General features: G+C 43.8%; 2 protein-coding genes across 2 annotated transcripts in view; both read left to right on the forward strand.

The window, feature by feature from the left end:
- LOC106577001 (protocadherin-15-like) overlaps positions 1–6,854 on the forward strand; it is a 250,597-nt gene extending 243,743 nt beyond the window's left edge. The window contains 6 exon segments of the mRNA XM_045700849.1: positions 354–572; positions 1,956–1,964; positions 2,364–2,480; positions 3,906–3,911; positions 4,858–5,930; positions 5,933–6,854. Coding sequence (XP_045556805.1) covers positions 354–572; positions 1,956–1,964; positions 2,364–2,480; positions 3,906–3,911; positions 4,858–5,930; positions 5,933–6,468 — 1,960 coding nt within the window. The 3' untranslated portion in view covers positions 6,469–6,854.
- Positions 6,855–11,228: 4,374 nt separating this feature from the next.
- Positions 11,229–18,902, forward strand: LOC123728702 (uncharacterized). The gene is made up of 4 exons (XM_045700850.1): positions 11,229–12,036; positions 12,189–12,262; positions 14,064–14,172; positions 16,979–18,902. Exons 1-4 carry the CDS (start codon positions 11,929–11,931, stop codon positions 17,597–17,599), a joined length of 912 nt encoding a protein of 303 aa, XP_045556806.1. The 5' UTR covers positions 11,229–11,928; the 3' UTR covers positions 17,600–18,902.
- The last annotated feature ends 1,780 nt before the right edge of the window (positions 18,903–20,682 follow it).

Here is a 20,682-nt window from a genome sequence, read left to right on the forward strand (position 1 = left end):
GAGGACAGGCGATTTTTACCCGTTCTGTGAGCTTGTGTGTCCCACCACTTCGCGGCTGAGCTGTTGTTGCTCCTAGACGTTTCCACTTCACAATAACAGCACTCACAGTAGCAGGACAGAAATGTCACGAACTGACTTGTTGGAAAGGTGGCATCCTATGACGGTGCCACATTGAAGGTCACTGAGCTCTTCAGTATGGGCTATTCTACTGTCAATGTTTGTCTATGGAGATTGCATGGCGGTATGCTCGATTTTATACACCTGTCAGCATCGGGTGTGGCTGAACTAGCTGAATCCACTCATTTGAAGGGGTGTCCACGTACTTGTGTGACTGACTGTGGTCTGTCTGGCAGGTTTCTGGATGGGAAGCTGCTGGATATCAACAAGGAGTTCCAGCCCTTCCTGGGTCAAGGAGGACGCATCCTGGAGATCCGTACGCCCGACATCGTGGCCAGCGTAAAGAAGGCTGCCCAGGCTGTGGGCTACACAGAGGGGGCGTTGCTCGCCCTCGCCATCATCATCATCCTCTGTTGCATCCCCGCCATCCTCATCATCATGGTCACCTACAAACAGTGAGTGCACAAAAACCGCTTGTCGTAGCTACAGGCAACATGTGTGTGTATGGCCATGGTGACCTTTCAAAGCTAGCACTGTAGTTTGTTGAGGCTGAGGAAATGTGCATGGTGCCAGGTATTTAGTCAAGCACCACTCTCCCAGTCTCTCGAACGAATTAGGGATGCTGACAGCGTGCACCGCCGGTCTAATGTCCCTATTCACACACTGTGAAAGCCGATTAATTAACAGTCATTTGCAACAAATATCCAAAGCCAATTGTGACCGTCACAGTGTGTCTTCACGGCTCCACTACCCCATTACTCACACACACACACACACACACACACACACACACACACACACACACACACACACACACACACACACACACACACACACACACACACACACACACACACACACACACACACACACACACACAACAAATTGCATAATGATAAAGCATATGGCACAGATTTAGTATACCATTTAGTATACCATTTAGTATACCATTTAGTATACCATTTGTTCCTGATTATCAGGGTTGTTTTATTTGATGTCGATTGGGCAAGGTCGTAAAGCCATGACAACTGTGAATGCGTCAGGAAGTGCTCCTCAATGTCTTTCTTTGTGCCGTGTGAATCCACTACATAAACACTACATCAACACTGATGTCTGGGGAATGTTTACACCCAACAGACGGGTCCGAGTGGTTAACCTGAGCTGAAGAAACACACACACAGACACATTGTAGAGTTTGTAGTGTTACGATGCGCCAATTTAGAGAAGTTCATTCATTCATTCAACTTCATGACTTATTGATCTCCGGGAGAATATTCTGATGCAACGCATTCTCTCATTTCTCTCTTCTGGGGTAATTGTATTTTGTTGTGAATAAGTAATGCTGAGAACAAAAGAAATGGAAGAAAAAGAAAAAGGCTTCTTGAGTTTGATATACTTGTATGAACTGGATGCTGCAAACATAGCTGGGGAGCCTGATGTGTTTCATAACACTGTGTGATAAGAAATGAAGCAAAATGTGTTACTATATCATGTTATTATATTCAGTGGTGAAATAGGCTGAGATCTATGATAGGGCATGTTATCCAAAGCCTGGCTGTTGTCTGAATAAGTCAAAAGGAATCCCATGAATAATGGACATTTGTTTTACCTAGAGTGGTGTGTTTTTCAAAAAGGAACCTTAACAACCGCCATTCTTTAAAATTGAATGGAGTTGGAGGAGCGCAGAGGCGTCTCATAATTCCCAATTTAATGAATGTTCCTCGTTGTGTAGTATTAACAAAATAGGAATGAGCTAATTGTCTAACCAAGGTTCTCTTGTGTTTTCTTTATCCCTCTGCTCCGCTGTCTCCCGCACTGCCTGTAATACCATCCACCAGATTCAAAGAGTAAGTAATTGTCCATGTGATATGAGTGATCTCTCTTGTATGCACTTGAGCATGAATACAACATGGTTCTGTCACATGTCCTCATTAATGAATAGTATTTTAAAGATGAACCAGGGAGTCAGAATGACTATTAAAATGAGGATAAAAGTACAAACATTGTAGACAAGTCATCTCCTTCATATAGACAATGACTTGCCTTTTTTTTAATCTAGTTTTATATAAGAGATTGGCTCTGTTATTTTTATCTCAGTCAGTTGGGATGAGACACATACTGTACTGATGTTCCATCACTTCATTCACCAAAGACATGTAGCCTTCATGGGGAACAAGTGATGAAATGTTATGGAAACAAAGTGCAATGGATTGACTCAAACTGATGAAACTTTATTTGAACTTCAGGAGACAGGCAGAATGTGCCAAGACTGCGAGGATTCAGCAGGCTCTGCCAGCGAGCAAGGCTGCTGCTCCACGTGCCCCAGCAGCCAACATCTACGGGGAACTAGGGGACAGCAGCACGTAAGTCAAATCAAATGTATTTATAAAGCCCTTTCACAAAGTGCTTATATAGAAAACCAGCCCACCTTTGACCTCTTCCTCCTAACCTCCTTACTCCCTGTTTCAGGTACCATATACCGATGAGTAATGCCTATTTGTGCAGATGATAAAGTTTGTGGGTGTTAGGACATTGCCTATTTTTCAAACAGGACCCCCTTTTTCTCCCCAATTTCGTGATATCCAATTGGTAGTTACAGTCTTGTCCCATCGCTGCAACTCCTGTTCGGATTCGGGAGAGGCGAAGGTTGAGATTCATGCATCCTCCGAAACACGACCCCACCAATCCGCACTGCCACTTGACACACTGCTCGCTTAACCCGGAAGCCAGCCACACCAATGTATCGGAGGAAACACTGTACAGCTGGCGAACGGAGGCAGCTGTACAAGGAGTCGCTAGACTCCACAAGGAGTCGCTAGAGCACGATGGGACAAGGACTTCCCAGCCTGCCAAATCCTCCCCTAAAATCAAATCAAATCAAATTGTTTTGGTTACACTCATATTTAGCAGATGTTATTGCAGGTGTAGCGAAATGCTTATGTTCCTAGCTCCAACAGTGCAGTGATATCTAACAATTCACAACAATACAAAATCTAAAAGAAAAATAATCAAATTAAGAAATTTCAAAATATTAGGACGACGCTGGGCCAATTGTGCATCCCCCTCATGGGTCTCCTGGTCGCAGCCGGCTGTGACACAGCCTGGGATCGAACCCGGATCTGTACAGCCTGGGATCAAACCCGGACCTGTACAGCCTGGGATCGAACCCGGATCTGTACAGCCTGGGCCTCTAGCGCCTTAGACCGCTGCACCACTCTGGAGGCAGCATACATATTTCTTGACAAAAAAAAGGCCTTAGTCCACCAACGATAGACATTGGCCTTTAGAGTCTTTCATGTTGCGCTTTAGACATTTGGAGGACTACATCATTGTTCCCATTCAGTCATAATTCAGTGTGCTTTTGTCCTCCTACAAACACCGGCACAGACCTACGTTTGTTCGCTATCCCATCTCAGATTGTCAATGTGTGACTTTGCAATTAGATGCCAGATCCATTTCAACATGGCCTTCTGTTCTCTCAAGGTGAAGCTGTTTGATTTGACTCATAAAAGAGAGAGTGCCATTGACACAATCGGATTCCACCTTTCACACTAAATAGTATCCTAAATGCGCAATGAAATGTTAATAGTTTTAGAAGAAACCTTGAATGTATGCAGAACTTGTTCTATGCTATTCATTCACCGCCTTCATCAACCAACCAGTTTGACCATGGCTACCTCAGCTTCTTGACCATTTCCCATAAGGTTACACTTTGTTAAACATCTGTCTGTCTGTCTTTGTCTGTCTTTCATTTAATCTCCACTCTATTTGCTCTTCAATGGATTCAGACTGCAGTAAGTAGCCCCAATGCTTATACCTTGGCTCAAATAGCAAAACAAGAGTGATATAGATGGCGTCTAGTCTCCTACACCTGTTCTTGAATATTTTTCATTGACATGCACTTAATATTTTATTACAGAAATAACTTAGATGTTACAGTACTGTACATGGTTAGTGCATTTGCATTTTAATATAATGGTATAATTTCAGGGATGCTAGGTAATACTCTTTATAAAGGTAAGGCTTAACTACAGCGTAACACAATTTTTGCTTCCACCTGTTTAGGAAAAGTGATCCTCCCTTTGTAAACTTTAGAGGTATGGTGAATCTTTAGATGCTTATAGCTTATGCCCTACCCATCCCTATCCTGATCCCATTAGAAACAAGTTATTGTTTATGTTTCACGTTCATTAACTTAAGATCATAACCTCTTAGTATTATTGCTATGATTGGACTGATGCACATGGGTAGGTGTTGGGTACTTCAGATATCACATGTTCCATATATTTGTGGACTGTGATGCTAAATGGAAGTACCTCTGTGACTGCTTTGATTTCTTCAAATCAAATATGATTCGATTTTTGATCTTGTATTAAATGTACTTGGGATGTTTTTAAGTGGATACTTTATCGCCTGTCCAAATATTGTCAGCAGTTGAACTGCTATTCTAAAACTTTATTAAAGCTTTTGTATTTAGAGACATTTTTCAATTGACTCTGATACTGTAGCCACAATAAGAAAAGAAAAGCATGATCTACCCTGCTGCATTACCTTTGAGTTTGAATCACATTTTTTATATTGTTTCTAACTATAATCATAATACTAAGAGTCAAAATGACTGAAGGATCTATAGCATCTCCCTCATCCCTTCTCCTCTGCCTCCTCATCCTTCATCCTTCCTTCACCTGTGTTTCAAATCTTTCTTTTCTCCACCCTCCATCTACATTCCTAATCGGACAGGGCTAAAAGGTTTGAGATCGATGAAGCCGACCGCCAGAGATGCCTTAGCAGCTTCGCCTGTCGCGCCAACTCCTCCTGTGGCAACGGGTCGCTGCACAGCATCCTGCCCAAGTCAGAGAGCAACGTCACCTTTCTGTCAGACCACCACCCCCTGACCACCACTAACCCCCTCTACGACGAAGAAGAAGACGGGAACTTCAGCAGCCCCTATGGGACGGCGAAAGGGGGCTCTTTCTCCCTCTCTGGAGGGTCCGGGAACGCCTGGACCATGCGGACTCGTCTCCGTGGAGGGTCAGAGGGGTACGAGTCGCTGAAGAGACAGGCTCTGATGGACCCGGCCCAGTGGGAGCTGCAGCTACTCCAAGCTGGGATGAAGGGTCAAGGAAGCCTGGAGGGTTATGACGTCCAGAGCAGCCGCAGCACAGAGGAGAGCAAGCTGTCTGTCAGGGAGCAGGCCAGGCAGTATGAACAGCAGGCCATGCAGGAGAGGACCCCCAGGGGAGGGCGTGACTCCAGGGGCTCCCTGACCTCCCCTCCACTACTGCGGAACCAAGACAACATTGACATGCTGGAGCTGAGCGCAGAGACCCTGTTCTCCATCATGGACAGCCCCTACAGCCCCCTGTCCATAGGGAATGATGTGCCTCCCCGCATCATCATCACCCAGGGCGAAGGCTCTCCGCCCCTGGCCCAGAGGCCCACCCTGCCTGTCCTCAGGAAATTCAGCTCCAGCGTCTCCAGCTACATCACTGCGGAGCCCTGCGAGATCACTGTGGAGATCATCCCTGACCCGCCTGAGAATCCGCCACCTCCCCCTCCTTCTCCTCATTCTCCTCCACCTCCTTCTCCTCATTCTCCTCCACCTCCTCCTCCTTCTCAAACGCCTCGTTCTGGTCCTCCTCCTCCTCCTGCCTCATCTCCTCCTCCTCCTCCTCCTCCTCCCTCCTTATCTCCTCCCACTGCACCCTTCAATCCTCACTTCATTGAGCCTGATCATTCTCCCCCACCCTCTTTCCCTCCATCTCCCCCTCCTGTTCGGAATCGTGCTCCTCCGCCACCACCCCCACCCCTCCCGCCCCTTTCTCCCCCACTTTCGAGCGACCCCGCCACACCGTTCAGTTTGTCCCAACCTCCCTGCCGCCGTTGTCTTCGCTCCGCCCTATCTCCTCCCGGGCCCATCCCCCTCCACCTCCCCCCCAACCTGAGGACGGTGTGAAGAGGAAGGAGCTAAAGGGTATTCTGAAAAACCTCCAGAACCTCGCTGACATCGAGAAGTCTGTTGCCAACCTCTACAGTCAAGTAGACAAGAATCGCAAGGTGGCGCGATTCGGCAAGAAACCCCAAGCAACCGAGGAACCAGAAGGAATTCGGAGACCAAACAGATCTGGGTCCCGTGAGGAACCAAACCAGCCAAACCTGACCAGCACGGAACCTGTGGTCCAAACAAACTCAACCACAAACACTAACTCCTCTGATCTGGAAACAAGCCAACCAAGCACTAACAATGTGACCTCAGAGGTCCAGGAGACAAGCCAATCAAACCAGTCAAATACAGACTCTGTGATTGAGGAACTAAGCAATCACTTTCCATCCCAATCCACCACCTTCTGACTGGCTGACTTCTCTCCTCCTTAGCTCTATTTCCTAATTAATTTTCTTTCTTTCTACATCTTTATGTCTCATGTTATGATCATGCTGTGTTCTATTGGATATTTTCTGTCTGATGTTATTGTACGTGTTGTCATCAACAACATAGTTTCTTCCCCTAACAAACTTTTATAATGTCATCACAACTAACAGCAAGTGGGCCCTTAGATCCCGTAGGTTTTCAGAACTTCTTAAACTGAGGATTTAAAAAAATATATATATTGTCATGTTCCTAAGTTCATAACCCTTTGGCCTTTTCTATGTCACCACCCATCCTCTATCTTCACCTCCTGTTCTACCACATAGATTCCATTAAAGTGTTCAAGGCTTGAGAACTATGTTGAACTGAACCTGCATAAAACTTGCTCCTTGTATGTTGTACTCCCATCCAATTCCGGAAGATGGAGAGTCTATTATTTTCAATGTTTTTATTGACAGACAGATTAGAAATAGAGATAGGTGAAGAGGCTAATTAGGTGAAGAGATGAGATATGGAAGGGAGCACACAGGGATTGAATCTAGATCTATCCCACTGGGCACAGATGTCAATTCAACGTTTATTCTATTTCATAGAAATGACGTGGAAACAAAGTTGATTCAACCAGTGTGTGCCCAGTGGGATGTGAGTATGTGCATAGAGCCTGGATGACTCATCCATACAAACAAACTTATTCTAAGCCCACTCTCACATTGTGAGCCTAATGGACTTGAATTCCCCATGAGTACCCTGGTGAATGGAGAGCCCTTATTCTTCACAGAGGACAGTGCATTCGATCAGAATATCCATAAAATCTATACAGGACAACATCCTGGGTTAATGGTGCGGTCTAATTTACTAATTTCAAAACCATGCAAGAGCACTCTATTTGTTCATGATTTGCAGAAAAATGTTACCTTTCCGGGAACAACATTGCATTTGAATTTCCAAAGTGCTCTGAAGGAATAGAGTGTCACAGTTCAGATGTTTCTCTAGATGTTTGACGTTGGGAAGGGGTAGTTGAAGCTGTGGGCTCATCAGTAGGCAGTGGTAGCATGATAAACCAGTAGCTGTTGCTGTCTGACGGCTCCCTGAAAGCGGCTAATTAGTCAACCAATCAATCCCTCAACCACTGGCGCTGCTGTCCTGACCTGTCACCCTCTCCTCTTAACCCCATCACACACACTCTCTCTTCTCTCTTCTGTCTGACACTCTTTCTTGCCCTCTATCTTTTTATTCTCTCTCTCTCGTTCTTTCTCGCTTCATTTCTCTGCCTAACCCCTTCTTGTTATTCCTTTCATTTATCCCTTATCATTGTCATGTGACTCTGACAGACTACCATCGGCATCAATCTTCTCAAGGCTCCTGTAGCTCTTCTCTTCTCTGTCTTTTCTCCCTCTGCCACTCCGTGTTTGTCTCTCGTCCCTCCTATCTCGTCTCCTTTCAAGAGCAGTTAAATTTGTTTAATCAGACATTCCCCTGGTGTTCCAGAACAGATCAAATTTGGACTAATTGTGTGTTCTGTGTTCACCACATGGGCTAATCTCCTCTATCGAAAAGGCCCACAACTCACATACTATACTGAACAAAAAATAGAAACGCAACGTGCAACAATTTCAAAGATTTTATTGAGTTACGGTTCATTTGAGGAATCAGTCAATTGAAATAAATGAATTAGGTCCTAATCTATAGATTACACATGACTGGGAATACAGATATGCATCTGTTGATCACAGATGCCCTAAAAGAAATGGGCCTCACAATGGGCATCAGGATCTCATCACGGTATTTCTGTGCATTCAAATTGCCATTGATAAAATGCAATTGTGTGCGTTGTCCATAGCTAATGCCTGCCCATACCATAACCCCACCAGTATGTAACAGTTCTGGGATATTTTATTTCAGCTCATGTAACATAGGACCAACACTTTACATGTTGCATTTATATTTTTGTTCAGTGTATTTTCTGGTTCAGGTGCTCTTTTTCTTTGGCCCTAACATCTGTCATTTCTAACAGATGAGATTATTTGAATTTTTTTGTTCCTTTGATGGCAATTATTGTGTCACTTCCTCTTCGGTTTTACAATTTATTTTCTTACTTTTTCATCCAGTGCCTTGATAAACGTAATGAGTAGAGTCTGTTCACTACCACCACACACTTTTTAACTGTATCACATCACCTTCCTCAAAATTATTATTAGTTTAGAAAACTCAATCATTTCAAATCAAATCAAAGTGTATTTGTCATGTGCGCCGAATACAGCAGGTGTAGACCTTACAGTGAAATGCTTACTTACAGGCTCTAACCAATAGTGCGAGAAAAAAAAGGTGTGTGTGTGTGTGTGTGTGTGTGTGTGTGTGTGTGTGTGTGTGTGTGTGTGTGTGTGTGTGTGTGTGTGTGTGTGTGTGTGTGTGTGTGTGTGTGTGTGTGTGTGTGTGTGTGTGTGTGTGTGTGTGTGTAGGTAAGTAAAGAAATAAACAACAGTAAAAAGACATTTGAAAATGAGAGTAGCAAGGCTATATACAGACACCGGTTAGTCAGGCTTATTGAGGTAGTATGTACATGTGGGTATGGTTAAAGTGACTATGCATATATGATGAACAGAGAGTAGCAGTAGCGTAAAAAGAGGGGTTGGCGGGTGGTGGGACACAATGCAGATAGCCCGGTTAGCCAATGTGCGGGAGCACTGGTTGGTCGGGACAATTGAGGTAGTATGTACATGAATGTATAGTTAAAGTGACTATGCATATAAGATAAACAGAGTAGCTTTTAATGCAAATAGTCCAGGTAACCATTTGGTTACCTGTTCAGGAGTCTTATGGCTTGGGGGTAAAAACTGTTGAGAAGCCTTTTTGTCCTAGACTTGGCACTCCGGTACCGCTCGTCATGCGGTAGTAGAGAGAACAGTCTATGACTGGGGTGGCTGGGGTCTTTGACCATTTTTAGGGCCTTCCTCTGACACCGCCTGGTGTAGAGGTCCTGGATGGCAGGCAGCTTAGCCCCAGTGATGTATTGGGCCGTACGCACTACATGTGATTGAGAAAACGCAATCATTTAAACATAATCATTTAAACATGTGTGTGTGGTCTAACTCATCATTATGTCTGTGTATGGTCAAATATAATATATCATAGGGGAAATGTCTGCATCCTAAAACAATCCTTTACCTCTGCATCATAAACCATTACCTCCCAGTGAATTAATGGCCTCTAAGATAGGAAGAAACTCCCTCCTCTTGGTTACATCCGGATACATGAGTATTTAACTGTCCATTAGTTATATAAAGTGGACATATCTGGATGTGCTTCCCCCCTACTCCTCCCTGCCTACAGTATCTGTCCTATGGGCCATTTGTTTTGGTGTTTCCTAAAGACTTCACCAGCCCAACAGGCCATTCATCAGCCCTACTCCCACCTAGCCAGTCCCATACGGGGAGGTGTGGTCGTACGACAGGGATCATCAACTTTTTAGTTGCACACCTCCCCGTATGCATATTTTGGATATGCTCTATGTCTGGGACAGTTATGTTTTTTTCTGGGGGAAATCTCTGTGATGCTTTGTTAACTGTTGGCTAGTGTGAGGTGCATTTGAGTAAATCATCAAGAATGCTTTCAATAAAGGGTGCAATAATGCTTTCCAATCCAGCCTCTCTAATTCTAGACAATTAGGCCAGGATTCGATCAGATCAGCGTAACCCGGATTAGCCGACAAACAAGGATTTGTATTGCTTTTGTTTAGGCAGTGTCGGAGGTGTAACTGCGTGTGAGCTGTTTAATTGGTAGGTGGCTGTGCTCATAGTCTTTACCACGAAACCATATCCTTATATCCACCCACGTTAGAAGTTCAGAACAAGCAAGTGTCTATAGAAATACAGTGCCATTATAGAAATATAATGGCGCTCAAATGTAAAATCATTCAAGGAAGTAATAGGGATCTATATTTGCCTAATCGAGGTGTAGATAACATCACACATTCCAGTCTTCAAATTTGTAATGCAGCTGCATGGGATTTCTACTAATGTGACTCTGTGCATCCAATGGCAATGTCCGCGATAGGAAACACCAGGAGCCGCTTGTGGATTTGACAGCACTAACACAGTTAGCCTACACCTCCGACACTGCCTAAACAAAATAAATAAAAAGCTATGAAAAAGCTTTGTCGGCTAATGCAGGTTACCGCGCTAATGATTGAATCCTGGTCTAAATTAATCTGATATGAGTTATATGGTGTGACATCCACAAGGCTAACCACAGTCAAAGGATGTTTGGACTTTTTACAATAACAAATCCATTTATTTCTTTACATACATTTATATTTTACTAACAAATGCGTTCGAGAAACAATAGTGTGCCATTTTCCCAGTTTCTATTGGAAAGGTAATTGCTTAGATATGTCAACTTAAGTGTAGGGTTTGTTGTTATTTCCTATTTCTTTCTCCCCTACCTTTTTATGGATCCAACTTTTCATTTTATCTGCCAAAAATTGTTATAATGGAAGAAAGAACATAACAAATAGATAACAATAATGTTTCTGTATGCATTATTTTTTTAATGAAAATGTAACCATTGGCTTGACGCAGGAAATTGCACAGTAAGTAACATTGAAATCACTTAACTGGTCAGCAGAATATATGCTTTTATATCAATGCACTTAGAATTTTGATGTCACGTTGTACTCATTATTTGCACTATTTCTTTCCTCCTTTTTTCCATGACCTACAGGCGAGGATACGGAAGAAAGGTAGGCCTTTTTATTGTGATGTATTTTTATGCTATGCATTGTGTGCCAAGTAAATGTTTCCATGCTCAAGGGAGCTTTATTCACCATCCTTCTTATCTACCGCTCACCTGATGGAAAACACTGAATGAGATTTAGATGGGGTCATAGAGATAGTTGTCTTATTACTTTAACATTAGCATCACAGTTTACATTTGGTTTGAAAACTGCTGGTGCTGTAATTTCAAATCTGTCTGCTGTCAAGTGACAGATGAGCATTAGGGACATTTTTTTTCTCTACTGGTGCATGGAAGTACTACTAGGAGCTTAGCCAATGATTAACTGATACAATGTTTGACAACTTTTGACGTAGCCTGAGTCCTACAAATCCTGCCCAGCATCAGAAGTGTCATGCATGCTCCCTTCATTTTCAATCTTGTTTGATAGCAGCTGTGAGTGTGCTTTATCTGTCATATCTCTCTTCTGGCTTCTTCTGTCTCTCAACTTTTCTATCATCTTTTTTTCAACTATACCTTTTGTCTATTTACTTGTGACTGGCTACTCTGTTCATCCTGTCTTTCATTTTCTCTCTATTCTCCGTCACCTCTTCATCTCCTCCTTAAACCTTTGTTCGCTACCCTCTTCCAACTCCACTCTCCTCTCTCCTCTCTCCTCTCTCTATGGCCTTAAAAAGCTTTCATTCTTTATCCTGCTGTATCTGTAGTTAAATATGAACTGTGAACTGGACACTCTGTCTCTGTTTCTCCTTATCCCTCCCTCTCCAACTAATCTATGGCAGCAACAGCAACTGCTGAGGCCATCTCTGCTGAGACCTGAGGTAGAAACCTTACTGCTTCTTTCAAAGCTCCAGGATAGTTCTGCAATGCGCACACTGCGCTGTTCTGTACTGTGCTGTGCTGTGTTTCCAGCAATGGTTTCTAATTTTTTCTCTCTATTGATGTATCTCTATGTGCTTCTCCTGAAATTCAGGAGCTCTCCATGGAGTCAGGCATCGACCCAGGCCAAGACTACTACAGGGACGAATACTATAATTACGACCAGGGGTGAGTCCAATACCCGCTGTCCCTCCCATATCTCATCAGTGTCGCTCTGATCCAGGGAATTTAATTGATCTCCACTGGTTAATTGCTGAAAGTAATGGCATTAAGACTAGTTTACAAATGTATCATGAACTTACATTTCACAAGCCCCTGACACACACACACACACACACACACACACACACACACACACACACGTACACACACGCACACACACACACACACACACACACACACACACACACACACACACACACACACACACACACACACACGCACACACACACACACACACACACACACACACACGCACACACACGCACACACACACACACACACACACACACACACACACACACACACACACACACACACACACACACACACACACACACACACACACACACACACACACACACACACACTGAAAGATCCTACCTCTAACTTCCTTCATATTGGATGCAAAGACATACAAATGGTATCCATTAGTTCATCTGACTCTGGGGAAGTAGATAAAGGGCCTCATTGCCAAAATCCAGAACTATCCCTTTAAGTGTAACATAGTGCATAAGACCCCTTCCAGTTATGCAGATCATTCCACTCCCACCAACTATGATCAATTGCCCAGCCTTGAGCGAAGCATGGCACCTGAGAGCTTTGTAATGGTCTCCTCCAGTAGGGAAGAGGGGAGCGTACTTTGGCTTGCATGGTACACTGCAAATCGCCCATATGGTCCAGAGGAAAACGCTGGAACTTACAGCAATACGAACAGATGCTGACCAAATGTTGTGCACTGGACTCTCGTGTTCAGTGAGGGGTTCTTTAAAACACTCAGGGGAGTTAAGCTAGACGGAGGACACTTGAATCAAACTTTAGTCAACCGTGTGAAGTGGATCATCGACCACGTAACATTTTAATTGCATGATCAGGTAGGCCTCGTCGACTATGTGACATAACCTCTCATCATCCATGAAAATTCAAATTGATGCTTAGTGTGTTTGTATGATGAAGCCCTTCCGTTGAGTCTTAAAGTAATTGTGTTGTGAAGACTCTGTGGGACAGCAGGTCCCTAAAGCTGCTGCTGCTGAGGTTGCTATCACGATAACCCAGACTGCCTTTGATCCATTTCTATTTAAAGAGCAACTTAATAGCTGGGTTAAGCTCTTAATCCAGCAATCACTAGCTCTGGCGGTCTTCAGCTCCGACCCAGCGACCCCACGTGTTCAAAAGGTTTTCCATTTACCTGCTTCCTTCAGTTTTCACACAGATTCACTGGTGTAATGCAGCTTGCTTTTGGCACCCATGCCAGGTGGGTTGCAGATAGTACCACCAATTGGCACGTAATTTCAGCTCTGACATTGATGCTGATTGATGTTGGCCCCACACCGCACCTCATTTAGAGATTCAGTGTGGGGCTAATGCGGTTTGTGATATGGGTCTTTTAATTGTGCATCGCCCAGTATAGTCTTGCACAGATGAAATTATGCAGAAGTTTAGTGTTGACCCCTTCTCTTATGCATGCACTTGGGAACTGTTGATTTAAGAATGTGTTATGGACATGTAACACAGTAAATGTGCAAATGTATTATTGTTAGAGCAAGTGCTTCAAATATCCCATGCACCAGTTATATAACACTGGAGGTTTGTGTGTGTTTGTGGCTCACGTTCCTAGGGGTGTAGGCAGAGGTTGTTAGTTACTGTCACCTCTCGAAAAAGATTTCACAATACTGGCAAATAAATGATGGTTGAAACAGCCCTTTAAACTGTTTCCCGTTTGCCTCTAAATGTTTGTTTTCTCTCCCAGGTATGACCTTCCTCAGTATGGCAGTCGCAGGAAGCTGATCTCTCCCATGTATGATGAACATGGAGAGCTGATTATGGAGGATGAGTACTACAGCCCCCATGGGTCTGAGGTACTTATTTTACTATATGTAGCAGCACTTTGATATGATCAACAATGTATAATAACTACCCACTATATAGCTACAATAATGCAATAACAGAGTTCCAATTTCAACTATATCATGTTGTCTGAACTATGTTGATGCTGAAAATCTTGTTGAATCACAAGTGATGTAACTATGGCAGGGACGAGGCAGAGGGCGTGGAAGGGGTACTGGTCGAGGCGGCAAGAGGGTGGGATTTAGAGACCTTCCACCAGAGGATGAGATTGAGCAGGCAGAGCCAGTGGAGGGCGTGGAACCCCGTGAACCCTCCTCGGCTGCCAAGAGGCTGAAGTCCGTCATGAAGCTTAGCAAGTTCCTAGCGGCCAGTAAGGGTGGAGACCAGACTGTTCCAGCCGGAGAACCAGGCCCATCCCCCTGGAAGAAAGCCAAGATGTTCAAGATGTTTGGCGCCAAGAAGGACAAGGACTACGCCAAACTGATGTCGGCCCGTCGCATCGACAGCCAGGAGAGTCTGACGGGGGGACCTGCCGGTGATGGTCCGATAGACACCAAGTCCACCGCCAGGAGCCGGCTGGGCAAGGTAATGAAGCGCATCAAACTGAGCAACAGGCTGCAGGCAAGGAGGAAGTCTCAGGGAAGCATTAGTAGAAGCTCTGCCACAGGTAGCGAGAAGGATGAAGATGCCTCGCAAGCTGCCACCAGTGACGAAGAGAAGAAGTCCAAGGTGTCTATCAGCGTGACGGTGGAGAGTGAGCCGGAGGCGAGTGGGAGTGGCAGTGGGAGTGGCAGTGGGAGTGGGAGTGGGAAGGGTTCTGATGAGGATTCAGAGAGAAGCAGTGTGGCGCTTTCCACCGAGGACAAAGATTACCTGAAGGTGGATCTGGACCGAGACGATACCAATGAAAGCACTGTGGACTCAGAAGAGGAGCCAGAAGAGCACCCAGAGGATTCTGATGACGAGAGCAAATCTAAGTCAGAGGGTGACGAGACAGAGAAGGAATCTGTCACTGAAATGGAATCGGGGACAGAAAAAGAGTCTGATTCAGAGAAAGAGTCAGGCTCAGAGAAAACATCTGGGACAGAAAAGGAATCAGGATCAGAGAAAGGTTCTGATTCTGAGAAAGGTTCTGATTCTGAGAAAGAATCTGATTCTGAGAAAGAATCTGATAGTGGGAAAGAGTCAGGGACAGAGAAAGAGTCAGGAACTGACAAGTCAGGAACTGAATCCAGTACAGAGAAAGGATCTGGGACTGAGAAAGATTCAGAGGAAGTGTCTGAAGACGATGAGGGGACTGGGGAGTCCAAAGAAAGTGGCTCCTCTGCCCGTTCTTCCAAGAAATCATCTGGCACTGCTACTGAAAGGTCCAGTGGAGGGACACAAGGCAGCGTGAGGAGTAGTGCCTCTGGCATCAGTGGAAGTGATAGTAGCGTTGGTAGCGTTGGTGGCAGTGGTAGCGTTGGTGGCAGTGGTAGCGTTGGTGGCAGTGGTAGCGTTGGTGGCAGTGGTAGCGTTGGTGGCAGTGGTAGCATTGGTGGCAGTGGTAGCGGCAGTGGTAGTGGCAGTGGCAGTGGTAGCGTCGGTGGCAGTGGTAGTGTTGGTGGCAGTAGTAGCGGCTCAAGCAGTGCTGCCTCCCAGCCTGGTTCTTCCATAAGATCGTCACAAAGTGCTGGAGGCTCAGAGATGTCCAGGCCAGGAAGTGAGGGGGTCAGTGATGGAGAGTCAGGGTCGGCAAGCTCAGTGTACCACGGAGGCAGCCAGATCCAGCTCTCTGGATCAGAGGTCAGCGAGTCAGAGGACAACCAGCTGACGGACCAGAGCTCCCTGGCGGGCAGCGAGAGGAGCTCCACCAGCTCCAGGTCCACTGGAGGCAGCCGCAAGTCCATCCTGACCTGCAGTTCACAGGACACCATCAATGAGGAGAGTGAAGAGGAGGACGAAGGAGAATCTGAGGAGGAAGGCGGTACTGCCGATGAGAGAAAAGAGTCTGTGGAAGAGCTGAGTGACGGAGCACCGTCCAGGAGGTCCAGTGTATCTTCTGCTGGAGAAGGGCCCAGCCATAGTCCCTATGCTGGAACTCCCTACTGTTCAGACTCCAGCAACAGTCTGACAGAGGCCTCAGAGGAGACCTTCGGAGGACTCTCTCCCATCACAGAGGTGGACGAGGACGCCATTACACCATCTGAGAAATCTGACGCCAGTAGCCAGGGGTCAGCTGGTAGATCCCAGTTGGGAGCCACAGAGGAGACCTCCGATACCGATTCAGAGTCTGATGGGAACGCCACAGCCTTCTGAGGGACGAGTTGGTCAGCTGTGAAGTAAGATTGGCTGGAGTGGCCTCTCGCATGGGAGTGAAGAGAATACTGTGTGCTTCCCCCTGAGTGTTTCATTCTCTCTACCTCTCTCTATCTCTTGGAAAATACTTCTAGCATGGAAATGGAATGGGTTGTTCTATCTTCGGTTTGAATTCTCTTTTCAATGGTGTTGAACCACTCTTTGTGGCATCTTTATATTTTCTCTCCATCACACTTTTTGGTTGTGTTAGAAATGTTTCTTCGACCAATTGCACATTGTGTCTATTTACTTATCACCATATGATGACCATAACGTAGCAGTGCTATGATCATGTTTACAGAGTTGTGTGTTTCCTATCCTGTTACTGTCATAGTTTTAAAATGACTTGTACATTGATTGGCATACTTTTATCTATGATCTGTTTGGATGCATGATGTTTGCATATTTGGAAATACTATTTTATCTGCGCATTAACCTCATCTTTCTCTCTCCATCTTTCTTTGCATCTTTTATTCTCAGCCTGGAGTGAGAAGGAAGCGGATCAAGCTGGTGGTGGACAGAGAGTATGAGACCAGCTCCACAGGAGAGGACAGCGCTCCTGAACCCCAGAGGAACCGCCTGTCTAACATCAACAGCCACGCTAACATCAACGGGAACATCTACTTCGCCCAGAACGGGACCATTGTGCGGACCAGGAGGCCTGGCCACCCCAACAATCTCAAGGTGGGCTCCCCGGGCCGCTTGGGAAAACAGTTTAAAAAGTTGGACATGCTAACTGAGACTCAGGAAGAGAAGCTTCCTCTAAACAGCGTAGGGGAACCAGTAACAGGAAATGGAACAGGTACACTTACAGGCATTTCCTCAACCGTTGACATTAACCTCAACACCCGGCCGTCCAGCGGGTCCCTGGGGTCCAGCATCACGGGCCTTGACAGTATTGGGTCCAAATCCAATATTGCCAAGGCCCTACATGACAGGAACAGCAGGAGTAACTGTTGTGTAGACGAGCAGGAGTCGTGTGTGGACAACATGGCGTCGAAAGAAACGTTGACGTCCCACAGTGACCACACACTGTCGGATGAGGAGGAGCTGTGGATGGGGCCTTGGAACAGCCTGCACATACCAATGACTAAATTATGACATATGGACTGCTGAGAGTTTATATTTTTCTGTTGACAAAGTTGACCATGCTTTTAATGTGTTGAGATATGGGAGCAACAAATGATTGTATGCCTCTGCTGTATAAGCGCCAATCACTGTCCAAGACTAGCAGTGTGATTGCGCTAACAGTATTATTTCATTATTCTTATGAATGATGACTTTTGATATGGTGATGTTAAACGTGTCAAATACATATCCCTGATAGAGCTATTATACAAATCAGTCAACTTGCTATGAAGCAATGCTTGTCTCGAAAAAAATGTATGAAAAGTAATGAATGGTGATTGGCATTATCCATCAAATGTACCTTGAGGACCTTTGTCTCGCTGGATGTTGCGCAATATAAGTATTTTCTGGATTTAGAGGTGAAGGATGTTTGGAGCCTACATACTTTATAATACAGATAAATATAATTATGTTAATTAAGAAATTATATGTATTTTGCTAAAATTGCATTTTATTTGTAAATAATCAAATATTCAGATTTGATTATTTTGTGTTTGAATCATTTCCAATATTTTGAAATCTTATCAGAAAGTTTATGGAATTATTGTTGTCTTTTATTATCAATCAGAGTATGGGGGAACATTTGGACTTGTAACCAATGACATAGAAGTAATGCAAACATGTCTGTCAATATTTCAACAAAGAAATATGTTAATATTGTCATTATTTAAACTATATTGTTTTTAACAGACATGTGTATCTACATGATGTGGTATTTTCAGTCCCTTAAAATTTGATGCAAAACTGTTTGAGAAATGTTCTAAATACATCAGGTCCCTGCAGATGGGGAAACACTACCAAATAATGTTTCAATCTCAACAATAAAGTTTTAACATGCAATTATTTGGAGAACTGGCATGAATGAAGTAGCACAACATCTGCAGGTAACTCATGTCAAGACACAGGTATTGTGTAGAATGCTGTTTACAAAGGCCCAATATTGAACTCTGAAAAAGTACCATTTGAGTGACTTTGGCAAGGAAATGTGAAATTCATCCCTGTGGTTTTCATTCAGTACACTCATCATAAATAGTTTTTGTTGTCCCCATTAGCTTGTGATCTGAAAATAAGTTGGTGGTATTTGACAAACTTCCTAACCTAGAGAATTTTTCTAAAGCATCCTCCTTATCATCTTGAATGACTTGGGATTGGCAATTGTATATGATATTAAATGCTAATCATCTTTCATAAGCTTGACTTTCTACCTATAAGTCGTCTTCCAATTTATCTTCGGACAATTGGAATTCCAGACTATAAAGAGATGAGGTAATGTAGAGAGAGCACAGAAGTGTCAACATTGGGAAGATTGAGAGATTAACCTCTTCTGAAAACCAGGTGAAATCAGGTGAAAGCTTTGATCCTTTATTGATGTCACCTGTTAAATCCACTTCAACCAGGGTAGATGAAAGGGAGGAGACGGGTTAAGAAGGATTTTTAAGCCTTGAGACAAATGAGACATGGATTGTGTATGTGTGCCATGCAGATGGTGAATGGGCAAGACAAAATATTGAAGTGAATGGGGTATGGTAGTAGGAGCCAAGCATACTGGTTTGTGTCAGTTTCCTGTGTGTATCAAGAATAGTCCACCACCCAAAGGACATCCAGCCAACTTGACACAACTGTGGGAAGCATTGGAGTCAACGTTGGCCAGCATCCCTGTGGAATTCTTTCGACACCTTGTAAAGTCCATGCCCTGATGAATTGAGGCTGTTCTGAGGGCAACTCAGTATTAGGAAGGTGTTCTTATTAATGTTTTGTACACTCAGTGTATGTTATGTTTGGCGCCTTACGTGTTAGGGCATATCTGAGAATTCTCTAGAGTGTGCTCTATCCTTTCAGCCACAAGATGGCGCCGAAAGCTTTATAATGAAACAGGTTATTGGCTTACATTATTGACAAACCATGAAATTACACTATACTACCAATAGAAATCATTTGGACTATCTATCTATACAAAACAGAAAAATCTAAGTTATAATATGTTTCTATTTACCTATTTATGGACACACTAAATATATTAAATATTTGTTGTAAGTGCTGCCAATTTAGCCTGTATTTGTGGAATGAGTTTTAACATAGTTTATTCTTATTGTTAGATAGTCTAGGATTGCTGCTTCCGTATAGCTGGATTCAATGCTGATCAATTCAATACACTGCGTAGTTGGATGCAATGCTGATCAATACCAATACACTGTGTAGTTGGATGCAATATTGATCAATACCAATACACTGCGTAGTTGGATGCAATGCTGATCAATACCAATACACTGCGTAGTTGGATGCAATGCTGATCAATACCAATACACTGCGTAGTTGGATGCAATGCTGATCAATACCAATACACTGCGTAGTTGGATGCAATGCTGATCAATACCAATACACTGCGTAGTTGGATGCAATGCTGATCAATACCAATACACTGCGTAGTTGGATGCAATGCTGATCAATACCAATACACTGTGTAGTTGGATGCAATGCTGATCAATACCAATACACTCCGTAGTTGCTGTACTGTTGATTTGGAGGGCTACTTTTCACCACTAAGTGGAGACATACTATATCTGAGCTACAGGGATGATCTAGCAAATTAATTCAAGCATTTTAGTATCAAAATACTTTGCTATCAACAATTCAAATGAACTGAAAGGGATGAGGAATGTATTTGACAAAATGGCAGCAGCGGTGGAAAAATTACCCAATTGTCATACTTGAGTAAAAGTATAGATACCTTAATATAAAGTTACTCAAGTAAAAGTGAAAGTCAGCCAGTAAAATATGATTTGAGTAAAAGTAAAAAAGTATTTGGTTTTAAATATAAGCATCAAAAGTAATTGTAATTGCCAAAATATACTTAAGCATCAAAAGTACAATTAAAAGTATAAATCATTTTAAATTCCTTATATTAAGCAAAGCAGATTGCACCATTTTCTTGTTTTTAAAATGTATGGATAGCCAGGGTCACACTCCAACATTCAGACATTATTTACAAAATATGCATTTGTGCTTAGTGAGTCCGCCAGGCCAGAGGCAGTAAGGATGACCAAGTGTTCTCTTGA

The sequence above is a fragment of the Salmo salar genome, chromosome ssa18 (assembly GCF_905237065.1).
Source record: "Salmo salar chromosome ssa18, Ssal_v3.1, whole genome shotgun sequence".
Taxonomy (NCBI): Eukaryota; Metazoa; Chordata; class Actinopteri; order Salmoniformes; family Salmonidae; genus Salmo; species Salmo salar.

Coding starts and splice junctions, on each gene's coding strand:
- LOC123728702 (XM_045700850.1), top strand. CDS start 11,929: ATGAACTGTGAACTGGACACTCTGTCTCTGTTTCTCCTTATCCCTCCC. Junction 12,037..12,188: donor CATCTCTGCTGAGACCTGAG/GTAGAAACCTTA, acceptor CCTGAAATTCAG/GAGCTCTCCATGGAGTCAGG. Junction 14,173..16,978: donor ACAGCCCCCATGGGTCTGAG/GTACTTATTTTA, acceptor TTTTATTCTCAG/CCTGGAGTGAGAAGGAAGCG.